This window comes from Schistocerca piceifrons, chromosome 1 (assembly GCF_021461385.2).
Source record: "Schistocerca piceifrons isolate TAMUIC-IGC-003096 chromosome 1, iqSchPice1.1, whole genome shotgun sequence".
Taxonomy (NCBI): domain Eukaryota; kingdom Metazoa; phylum Arthropoda; class Insecta; order Orthoptera; family Acrididae; genus Schistocerca; species Schistocerca piceifrons.
In genome coordinates, this window is record NC_060138.1 from 776,189,195 (window position 1) to 776,201,642 (window position 12,448).

Genomic DNA, 12,448 nt, shown 5'->3' on the forward strand with positions numbered 1-12,448 from the left:
TGTGAATAAGCGAACATTCTGTCACTCAGAAATAATAACAAAGTCTATATGTAGAGGAAGTAGCAGACCTAAAAAAATGTTTGGTTATTCCCGTTGATTTTTTAAGCCAACCTTACCTCCACCTTCGTCGATGAATTATTTACAGCCAGCCCCATCCGGACAGCTCTGATGTTGCGTTGTACATACCTGCAAACAGGAAGAAAAGAAATTATTTGATAATACGCCACAAAGTATATACATATATAATTTAAGTCGTCGAAAAATAAAACACAAAGCATGGCGAGAGAAGGAGATAGGTGAACACTGTTCTTTAAGCGTTGATTTTTTTAGTTCTTTAAAGCTGAATTCTGCTAATGGAGCTTATTTCCATCCAGGCAGGAGGCATATATTCGCACTCGTTAAAAGACACAAGAAAACGGTGGTGAGGAACAGGCCACACGCTCAAAAAAGGGATAGAATAGACGCTCAGTGGCGTTCCGCTAAGTTATATCACATCGCGTTAGTATGCTACAAGCTAAATTATAGTTTGATTCGTTAGTACAAATCTACACTCCTGGAAATTGAAATAAGAACACCGTGAATTCATTGTCCCAGGAAGGGGAAACTTTATTGACACATTCCTGGGGTCAGATACATTACATGATCACACTGACAGAACCACAGGCACATAGACACAGGCAACAGAGCATGCACAATGTCGGCACTAGTACGGTGTATATCCACCTTTCGCAGCGATGCAGGCTGCCATTCTCCCATGGAGACGATCGTAGAGATGCTGGATGTAGTCCTGTGGAACGGCTTGCCATGCCATTTCCACCTGGCGCCTCAGTTGGACCAGCGTTCGTGCTGGACGTGCAGACCGCGTGAGACGACGCTTCATCCAGTCCCAAACATGCTCAATGGGGGACAGATCCGGAGATCTTGCTGGCCAGGGTAGTTGACTTACACCTTCTAGAGCACGTTGGGTGGCACGGGATACATTCGGACGTGCATTGTCCTGTTGGAACAGCAAGTTCCCTTGCCGGTCTAGGAATGGTAGAACGATGGGTTCGATGACGGTTTGGATGTACCGTGCACTATTCAGTGTCCCCTCGACGATCACCAGTGGTGTACGGCCAGTGTAGGAGATCGCTCCCCACACCATGATGCCGGGTGTTGGCCCTGTGTGCCTCGGTCGTATGCAGTCCTGATTGTGGCGCTCACCTGCACGGCGCCAAACACGCATACGACCATCATTGGCACCAAGGCAGAAGCGACTCTCATGGCTGAAGACGACACGTCTCCATTCGTCCCTCCATTCACGCCTGTCGCGACACCACTGGAGGCGGGCTGCACGATGTTGGGGCGTGAGCGGAAGACGGCCTAACGGTGTGCGGGACCGTGGCCCAGCTTCATGGAGACGGTTGCGAATGGTCCTCGCCGATACCCCAGGAGCAACAGTGTCCCTAATTTGCTGGGAAATGGCGGTGCGGTCCCCTACGGCACTGTGTAGGATCCTACGGTCTTGGCGTGCATCCGTGCGTCGCTGCGGTCCGGTCCCAGGTCGACGGGCACGTGCACCTTCCGCCGACCACTGGCGACAACATCGATGTACTGTGGAGACCTCACGCCCCACGTGTTGAGCAATTCGGCGGTACGTCCACCCGGCCTCCCGCATGCCCACTATACGCCCTCGCTCAAAGTCCGTCAACTGCACATACGGTTCACGTCCACGCTGTCGCGGCATGCTACCAGTGTTAAAGACTGCGATGGAGCTCCGTATGCCACGGCAAACTGGCTGACAGTGACGGCGGCGGTGCACAAATGCTGCGCAGCTAGCGCCATTCGACGGCCAACACCGCGGTTCCTGGTGTGTCCGCTGTGCCGTGCGTGTGATCATTGCTCGTACAGCCCTCTCGCAGTGTCCGGAGCAAGTATGGTGGGTCTGACACACCGGTGTCAATGTGTTCTTTTTTCCATTTCCAGGAGTGTATATTCTTGTATCCCCAAGCGGATTTCATTCAACTAGACAAAAGCTGTCGCCGCTTATAAATTGTAATACTCTGAGAAAATAGTGCGTAATTAAAATCGTTAGCTGCGCTTTTCTGTTGTAGGGCACTGCAAATCCCCGAAAAAGGTCGTGTCTTCAGAAACACTTACGCCTGCACCAGCATTGTACTGTGTCGTCAAGTCTGCCACAGATTTCGCCTATCCTGCCGATCAGAGCGGTCAAGAGTCCGACCTCCACAGTCTGTGATATGGAGTGGATGGCCAGCAGCTTTTAGTCTACTAGAGATTTCTCTGTTCTTAACCTCTTTCCTAAGTTCTCACGACAGCAGCATGTCGCGTTCCCTCCGAGTGGCTGGACTTCTGAGGTGCATGTAAATGGATCAAATTCATCTTTATTATTCTTAAGCAGGGTCTTTGACTCTAGGTCTGTAGAACCTGTTGAGGTGGTGGTTCCTGATTTATTTTAACTTTCTATTTTATTTTCTTTGCCTTCACTTGGCTTCCAGTAGACGTCATTATGGCAGATCTTCTACGATGATTCGGCGTATCTCGACCGTGTGGCACCATGCGGAACGTTGGAAGTAATAGTCCAACCTTGTTGAGGAGTTTCATAATGGATATCCGAATTTGTGCGCTAAGGGGCAGCATGTCAAGTTCACGGTGGAGGTCCTGGATCCGGGACCACGGCGGAGTGTGGAGTATGGCCCAACACCAATCCTGGATGCCTTGAGGAGGCCTAAGGATGTGGGGCAAAGAGTGTTCCACGTCGAGCAGCCGTAAAGTAACGCCGGGAGGATTATTGCACAATAAAGGCGGAGGTTGGTCCTGGTCCGTAGTTACGTGCTGGCCAGTGTTGAGTAGACCTGTGGAGAAGGCGTAGCATCTTGCTTCGTTTCTCTCGTACATGTGTGTTAAAAGGTAACTTGTTGTCCAGAGTAATACCAAAATATTTATCTCTGTCCATCTAGCTGAGTGGTCGACTGTGCACAATCATGCGACCACGGGATCGGGCGTCGGCGTGTAATCATCACGGCCTTCGACTTTCCTGAATTGACTTTGATACAGTTTTCCGGCGTCATTGTTCAGTTAACGTCAGTTGCGCTGGCGGCTGTTGATGACGGCATTGACTTGTCGGCTACCGGTCAACAAAGCCGAATCATCTGCAAATTGAGTAAGCACCACTAACAGCAGAGCTGGAGGGTCCTTAACGTAGATGACAAAGACAACTGGTGACAAAACCGATCCCTATGGAATGCATTCCGAGAGGTGTTTGAGACTGCAGCGTTGTCCTCGTATCTTGACTGTTATCTTCCTGTCCTGGAGAAAGCTCACGATTAGTTTGCTGCAGTAGTCAAGAAGGACATGTAGGTAATACAATTTAGCGATCAGTTTGTTACGCCAGACCCGGTCGTACGCCTTCTCTTTATCGAAAAAAAATGGCAGCCAGTGTTGTAGTCAGACACATTCATATTATACGTGCATAACTTTCAGATTTGCCCCAGGGCAGCGTAATAGGTCCGCTGCTTTTTACGATTTACATAAACGATCTGGTTGATGGTATTGACAGCGGCATTAGACTGTTTGCCGATGATGCTCTAGTCTACGCGAAAGTAGTATCACACGAAAGTTGTTAACAAACCAATGAGGATTTGCAGAAAATAAATGCGTGGTGTAATGACTGACAGTTATCTCTCAATATTATTAAGTTTTACTTTATTGTTATTTTAATACCTGTACAAATCAGGTAGGCTGGCAGCGGCACACTACGCCGCTCTTCAGCCATAGTGTTTACAATAGTATAATAACGGAGAATGATAATGAACATAGTGATGGGCAAAAGAGAGAGGTCACAGAGACACAAAAAACACGGAGTCGTTCACACGTGATGATAACAACACTGAAAACACGTTGGCACGGCGCACAGAACACTGATGAATCCGACGGCACAAGTGAACGTAGTAGTGGGACGGCAGACACCAAAAACACTAAACGACATCACACACACGAGACGCAGAAGGCGATGATCTCCGGCGCGCGAATGTTCACTATGCGTGTGCGAGTCCGGGGACCTGCCAAGAGAGGAAGAGGAGGAAGGGGAGTGGGAGAGTGAGAGGGGAGAGCAGAGGTGCCACGGGCAGGGGAGATAGGGGGGAGGGAGGAAGGGGGAGAGGAAGCCCGGGGGAAGAGGGGGGAGGGAGGGGACGGGGAAAAGGAAAAAGAAGGGAAGAGAAGAGAAGGGAGGGAGGGTGCCGAAAGGAATGGACACCGGAAGTGGGGGGCAGGTCAGGGTCAAAGTTGATAGGAGGGGTAGATGGAGGGGACGAGGACATCTTCAGGGAGAGGGAGCTGGCGGAAGCCACCTTGGGAGAGGGTAAGGAGGGTGGAGAGATGGAGACCAGGCGGGACGTGGGAATACAGGCGCGGCAGCGGGCGGGGGTGGGAGAGGATCGGGAATACGAGCGGGTGAGGAGGATCAAGTTTACGGGAGGTGTACAGGATCCGTATCCTTTCAAGGAAAAGGAGGAGGTGGGGGAAGGGGATGAGATCATACAGGATCTGCGTGGGGGAAGGGAGACGGATGCGATAGGCAAGGCGGAGAGCATGGCGTTCAAGGATTTGGAGGGATTTATAAAAGGTAGGGGGGGCAGAGATCCAGGCTGGATGGGCATAACAAAGGATAGGGCGGATGAGGGATGTATGGGTGTGGAGGATTGTTGAGGGGTCCAGACCCCACGTACGGCTGGAAAGGAGCTTGAGGAGACGGAGTCGGGAACGTGCCTTGGCTTGGATTGTCTGGAGATGGGGAGTCCAGGAGAGGCGACGGTCGAGAGTGACGCCAAGGTACTTAAGGGTGGGAGTGAGGGCGATGGGACGGCCATAGACGGTGAGATAGAAATCAAGGAGGCGGAAGGAAGGGGTGGTTTTGCCTACAATGATCGCCTGAATATTATTAAGTGTAACCTACTGTGTATAACAAGGCGAAAACCCCCATTAAAGTACGAGTACAAAATAAATGCCCAGTCTTTGGAAGCGGCAACATCCGTCAAGTATCTGGGTGTGACTATTCGAAATGATCTCACATGGAATGATCAGATTACAAAATTAACGGGTAAGGCAAACTCTAGATTGCGGTTTATTGGTAGAATCCTGAAGCGATGCAATCCTTCAACGAAGGAAATAGCTTACAATATGTTAGTTCGTCCAGCCCTAGAGTATTGTTCGTTGTATGGGACCCTTACCAGTTGGGTCTGATTAAAGATATTGAGAAGGTCCAAAGAAGAACGGCAAGATTCGTGACTGGTACATTTAACCATCGCGAGAGCGTTACAAATCTCATAGAAAGTTTGAAGTGGGACACACTTGCAGATAGACGGTGCGCTGAACGGAAGGGGCTGCTCACTAAATTCCGACATCCGATCTTCACCGAGGATGTAGAGCATATATTACCACCAACTTTCAAATCGCGCAATGATTACTATTAAAAGATAAGGGATATCAGAGCTCGTACTGAGGCGTTCAGACAGTCGTTTTCCCATAGCGCGATCCGCGAGTGGAATAGGGGAGGGGGGTGAGGGAAGGGGGGGAATATGACTTTGGCGCGAATTGTGCCCTCCGCCACACACCGCTTGGTAGCTAGCGGAGTATATATGTAGACGTAGATATAGTCTGAGATCCGTAAAAGTGCCAAAGTCGCTTATGTCAATGGATTTCCCCACTTGTGCCCCGCATCGCCTCTGGAATGATTCCCTAACCGTCTCTGCTCCCCTTATATTTGTTGCTTACAGCGCCACATGCCATCAACGCCACCAGGCGTCATTCAGTCATGCTGTTGGCAATGGTTATAATGTTTTGTTCCATCAGCATGTACCAGTGAACGTCCTCATTCTGTAAAAGAATCGGACTCACACGTATAAAACAGCTTCAAACGTTTTATTACTTTACAAATGAGTTAATGTGCTCTTTGACTCTATAAGCACGTAAGCGACAAAAGTTTAGGAAAAGATTTGCAATCGGGCTTAAAGTCTGTTGGAAGTCACTGAGTGCTCTCATTGTCAAACACTGGATGAATACATTCTGCGTAACCTGCGCTCCATTTCAAGCAGAAGCAAGATTTTCACGCATCTCAATGTACACGACGTCATACCTCCTGAGCCACGTGTCGTACAATGACACGCTTTTGCAGGTACATTCAGCGATATTTGTACGAGGCCGTGCTGAAAAGTAATTCTTCCGAATTGGAGAAAACTCTTGAAGCTTTTTAGATAAAACAAACGTTATTAGCATTCTACATCTTTATTCTGCATGTCTACATATTTGCAATCCTCTACCGCTAGAGGGTTGCTAGTTGTAGCGTGTAACATGGCGGTGTGTACCGTAACTATTTCCGTCCGTGAGAAACAGCGTGCTGTAGTCGAGTTCCGAGTTCGAAGAATTCGTTCGCATGTGGAGCACCCTCTCCTTCAGCATAATGCCAAACCACGCACGAGCGCTGTGACACCTTCAACAATCCGAGGCCTTGCTTTCACTGTTATCGATTAGCCTCCACCCGATTTTCACCTGTTTCCGAAACTTAAAGGACTTCAGTTTGATAGTGCTGAAGCAGTGCTGGCAGTGGTGAGGTCGTGGCACCGCCAACGCAGTCAAACGTTCTACACTGACGATACTAACAAACTGGTCTCTCGTTGGTAGAAACGTGTTCGCTGCCAGGGTGACTACGTTGAGAAATAAATGTGTAGACATGAAGAATAAATATGTAAAATTTAATAACGTTCGTTTTCTTTATAAAGCGTTAAGTGTTTTTACACGAAAAATTCGGTAGTATTACTTTTCATCACGTCCTCCTACACACTGTTTGCAAAGTGTGTTGCGAATAGTTAGTAGTAAACAAATAATAAATTAAAGTGTCATGCATGAGGCTGATGTTTTATTGCATGAACAGCGAAAATGTTTAAAATTATGTGTAAAGCTTATTCGAAGTGGGCAAGTGCTGTCATTGTCAAACATTGGATGAATATCTCCTTCTTTTTCTTGCCCCTTTGTCCTGCATCTGCACAGAGTCGGTATCGTTATTAACAGCTGTGGCATGGTTACTTTAAGACGTTGCCCAGATGTCCTTCCTACGCCGCCTCATCCCCCCCCCCCCCTTCCCATTTGTGTAAAGTTGTGCGAGTGAAAATGTGCAGAAGCTCATCTAAACGTTTGAGAATCGTATAACTGAGGCGAGAGTTGGGTACCAGACCGGTATTCACCTTGTCGGTTGTGGAAAACAGCCTAAAAGCCACACCCAAGTTGGCTAGCACACTGACCCTCATCGTCAATCCGCCGGGCTGATCCGATCCGGGGCCGCGCATCTCGCCGCACTTGGACATGCATGCGCTTTTTTGTATTCCGTGTGCACTCATTCTGTTTAAGGGGGGGTAGGACGTCAAACGGGCCGACTTGGAGCAGGAGATGCGCCACAGGATATTTTATTTTCTACTGTCTATACTTTTACAAATAAATTCATAAAACTTTGTCAACATGACCAGGAAGGGTTCAGGATTCACACTCATAGCAGTGGAAGTGCAAAAACATAATAAAATAATTTTTTTTTAGATATGAAATTTCATCATTTTTTCACTTACTGTTGGCTGCATTTGTTGCTATAGGTACATATTTCTTCACAAGTAAGAGAGATTCTTTGATGAATTTTGCACAGCATACAAACCATACTTACAGGTGTATGAAACTCTAGAATTTTCCAAATCTATTAAAAACTGTGGTAAAAATTGAGATAATTAACTACAAAATTTGATTTTTTTCTAAACATAAAGTTTAAAACGTAACAGCTCATTCATTTTTTCATAAATTAAATAGATTCTAGAGTTTCAGACACCTGTAAGTATGGTTTGTATGCTGTGCAAAATTCATCGAACAGTCTCTCTTACTTATTAAGAAAAGTGTACCTATAGCAACAAATGCAGCCAATAGTAAGTGAAAAATTGATGAAATTTCACGTGTAAAAAAAATTATTTTGTTATGTTTTTAACTTCCGCTGCTACGATTGTGTATCCTGAATCCTTCCTGGTCATGCTGACAAAGTTTTATGAATTTACTTGTAAAAGTATTAGACAGTGGAAATTAAAATGTCGCGTGATGCCTCTCCTGCTCCAAGTCGGCCCGTTTGACGTCCTACCCCCCTTAACTAGACAACAGTGCGAAACTGCACCGAAGGCTTACGTACCAGAATTTAAAAAAGACGGTAACAGCAAGGGCTCCGCCGTTTTCATCCTCCCAGAGAGCTTCCTTCACGGTGAAGCAAATCGTAAACGAGTATAACGCGCGTACGACTGTCCGTACTTATTGAAGACAGTACAACCAATCCATCGGGTATTTTACTCTTCGGCCACAGCGCCGAGAAACGTAGTCGAGCTGCTATAGCTTCCGGGTCATTGGCTCGAGGTTTTGTTTCCTTATTGGCGCTCTCGGAGGCTGAACTTTAGGGAAGCGCGTAACAGTGGTGTCAGGCGGGAATGCGCGGCTGGGACGGTGATGTACGTCCCGGAAACGCGGGTCTGGCCCGCAGCGACTCCTCACATTTGTCTGGGGACGCAGCCCAGCCTCAACCTGTCCCCGGCCGCTGCTGCCGTCCTCTCGCCTCGCCACGCACCCAGTCGATGCGCGGCGGCGCCCCGCAGCTACGACCCGCTCGGCTGACGGTCAGCGGTTAGCTATGTTTACGGCCGCCGGTTCTGCGCCGTAACCCGAGTAAAGCCTAGTGTCAGGTGCAGCCAGCTGTGGGGCTCAGCTCACCATTCACTGTCGAAGCAGGGATACCAAGTTAACAGACTACTGGAGTGCCGCGAAAGGCACTATCTTCGTCGCAGTGTGAGTAACCAATACCTATACTCAGCGCGCAAGTCGGGGAACCTCCAAGATTTACGAAATAATGTGGCGCTCGGCGATATTATGTACACTAAAAGGCGCTCTAACAACATCGTGAGAAGTCCCAAGCGACTGGAAAAAAGCGCAGCTGATTACTGTATATAAGATAGGTAAAAGAACGGACACGTATAATTACAGTCCAGTAACCTTAGTCACCTTTTTTTAGAAAAAAAACTACGTAGGTGGGTGCCAACAACATTTTCGCAATGGGAGGAGGAAGTTGGCGGTTGACATTTCGGGAGAAGATCCTGCCGCAACGAAAAACGCCTCTGATTTAATGGCAGCCATACCACTTCACGTATTACGTCCTTTGCGTTAACTACCCTATTTTGCGATAATATGGGTAAAAATCGTTATCATTGTTACTGTTTCGTCCTCTTATCTGTGTTTGTTGCTTTTATTTCTCTCCTTTCGATTTCGAAGCAACTACGGCATCGTCTTCCGGTACCTTAACGCTTTCATCGATGTGTTTTTACCACTGCAAGTGTATCGGTTCAGTATACTCCAGTATCCTCTGGTCTGATAACTATATGGCTCAGACTTTTTGTCTGAGCTAATTCACTCTTGGTGATAGACAAGGGTGACCACATTACAACAGATCATATTTCTATGAGTAGCATCTCCCGGGGGCATATGGAGTTATCATGACTACTCATAGTAATGTATGCCTTTCTGGTCACGAAACAAGATAATTTCTAATCGTAAAATATGTTACAACCGTCCAGCTTTTTTTCACTTTTTGACACTGTTGATTCGTTGCTATACAAGGGTTGTCCAGAAAGTAAGTTCCGATCGGTCGCTAAATGGAAACCACAGTGAAAATCAAAAACATTTTATTTGCAAGAGTTAGCTACACTTTCCAGATACTTCTCTATATAGTCGCCGTTCCTACTTATACATTTGTAGTAGCGCTGTACCAACTTTCCAATACCCTCGTCATAGAAGGCCGCCGCCAGTGCTTCCCGCGATTTCCCTACGCTGGCCCACAGCTCGTCGTCTAAGCCAAAAAGTTGTCTTCATAGCCAGCGGTTCATGTGAGCAGAGATGAAACTCAGAGCGAGACAATTACGGGCTGTATTGTGGGGAATCAAACATTTCCAATAGAAAACGAAACAGGAGCATCTGCATTGCCCCTGCAGAACGCGGCTGAGAATTGTCTTGAAGAAGAAAACGCACGACAGCTATGTAATGTTGGTTGCGTAGATCAGGCGAAATTTCTCAGCAGGCCCTCGTACTGGGCGGGAGACACTACTGTTCTAGGTATCTTAATGTGCTCCCTGTGTGCTCAGAACTAAAAAGAACGACGTAACGCGATCGACGGGTATACTAGAGACACTGTCCAACACATCTGTACAAAAGTCATCGGATTTTCACTGTGCCACAACACTGCAGAAAGTACTCACCTTTTGTATGGCTCTCTTTTGACGTACCATTTGATGCAATAACTAAATGTATTATCGAATGCGGGTAACACATTAATAAGATTTGTTTCAGACACATGGTAATACATTTACAACGGAACCACTCACCTCAATATGACGATTATTAACTCAAATCGCTACTGGTTATGATAACGTTGTAATTGCATTAAATGTCTCTTTTGGTGTGGGTTCCCCTTATTATCAGGTGCGTAACATACAACAATAATATGTCAGTGTCAAATTAAAGCTTACCCTAAGTAAGGTTGTGTGTAGAGAAACATCGCTTGGGGAAAGATTTGGGATTGCTGTCAGGTCTTCTTCTTTTCGTTATGACTACAACTAAATCGTATGAGGCATTATGCGTGGCAGTGACGTATTACCGTTAACCAATTGTGGAGCGTGTTAAGCAAAGTATTCCATATTTTGAGAGGTGGTGGTATGAACCAGAACAAGGAAAAAATGGCCAGTAAGCACGGGCTCTAAGATGCACACGTTAAGAGTTACGAGCACTTTTCAGTAGAGTAGTTCCGTTTCACACTAGCGAAGATGAACAAGTCCTCATTACTCTTAAGCGACGTACTATAGAGTACAAGTATACCGGAAACTTTTTCTTGTTTTAGTTCACACTACCATCTCACAAACTCTGGAATACCTTCTTTTACCGCGCTGTATGTCTGTGTTGAATGATCTTACAAAACATCTACTATTGTAGCTTCAAATTAATTTGGACTTGGTCACCCACTGGTGTGTTCAACTTCAGGACGAAAGTAACTTTCGCATATTACGTCACTGCCAAGTAAAAAAGGTCTACAAGGGAAGGCCTCAGACACGGGCAACCGATTCGGCTCAAATTTGGCAGGTCGCTTGTGTACAACCTAAAACGGAGGAATCTAAGTTACTTTGGGTCAATACCCCCGCGTTTTTGAGAAAATCACCTCTAAAGATTATGACGAGCAATCAACTCAAAATTGGCGGGATCGATAGATAATTGTAAATAGAGCGTTTTTCATCATCAGATATGGGGTCCGAAAACGCATACTTTTCCAGAAATCGAGGTAAGAAACTTTTACAACTGCCGCTTCTGTACCCACATGGTAAACGCTTATCGCCGACAGCACCGATAGTCGCGGGCGCGGTAGCTCAGCGTGTTCGGTCAGAAGGTTAGCTACCCTCTGTAATAAAAAACTGAGTCAACGGCTCAACACTGAACTTTAACGGGTGTCATGGGACATCCGCACCGAACAAATGAATCGAACAAAACGAGAACAATAAAAAACTACCGGAACAGCCAAGGTAATTGTCTGGGATTCGGAGAACCCGGGTTTGACTCTCGAAGAAACTTAGCGGATGTTCTTCTTTCGTTTGTATTTTTCCATATCTCAATTGATAGGGATAGGAGGGTTAATAAGGTAAGTAAATCAATAAGGAATGATAATATTAAGGTAGGCAAATAAATTTCTCGAACGCCGAGGAACAGAACTGCCTGCTTCCGGTAGAGCATTGATAATGCATCTGTCTTGCAACACTTTTACAAACCAAAACACATCGCCGGAAACTTCCCGCTTTCAATCGTCTGTGACAGGCTCCCAACTACACTCCTGGAAATGGAAAAAAGAAAACATTGACACCGTTGTGTCAGACCCACCATACTTGCTCCGGACACTGCGAGAGGGCTGTACAAGCAATGATCACACACACGGCACGGCGGACACACCAGGAACCGCGGTGTTGGCCGTCGAATGGCGCTAGCTGCGCAGCATTTGTGCACCGCCGCCGTCAGTGTCAGCCAGTTTGCCGTGGCATACGGAGCTCCATCGCAGTCTTTAACACTGGTAGCATGCCGCGACAGCGTGGACGTGAACGGTATGTGCAGTTGACGGACTTTGAGCGAGGGCGTATAGTGGGCATGCGGGAGGCCGGGTGGACGTACCGCCGAATTGCTCAACACGTGGGGCGTGAGGTCTCCACAGTACATCGATGTTGTCGCCAGTGGTCGGCGGAAGGTGCACGTGCCCGTCGACCTGGGACCGGACTGCAGCGACGCACGGATGCACGCCAAGACCGTAGGATCCTACGCAGTGCCGTAGGGGACCGCACCGCCATTTCCCAGCAAA

General features: G+C 47.2%; 1 protein-coding gene across 3 annotated transcripts in view; it reads right to left on the reverse strand.

Moving 5' to 3' along the window:
- The window catches only part of LOC124712604, a 498,348-nt gene that overhangs the window by 235,084 nt on the left and 250,816 nt on the right, over positions 1-12,448 (reverse strand). The window contains exon 1 of one of the 3 annotated variants that reach the window (XM_047242883.1): positions 117-170. The exons of the other annotated variants lie outside the window; for them this stretch is intronic. Coding sequence (XP_047098839.1) covers positions 117-155 — 39 coding nt within the window. The 5' untranslated portion in view covers positions 156-170. Of the gene's footprint in view, positions 1-116; positions 171-12,448 lie in introns of those variants that run through there. 3 annotated transcript variants of the gene reach the window in all.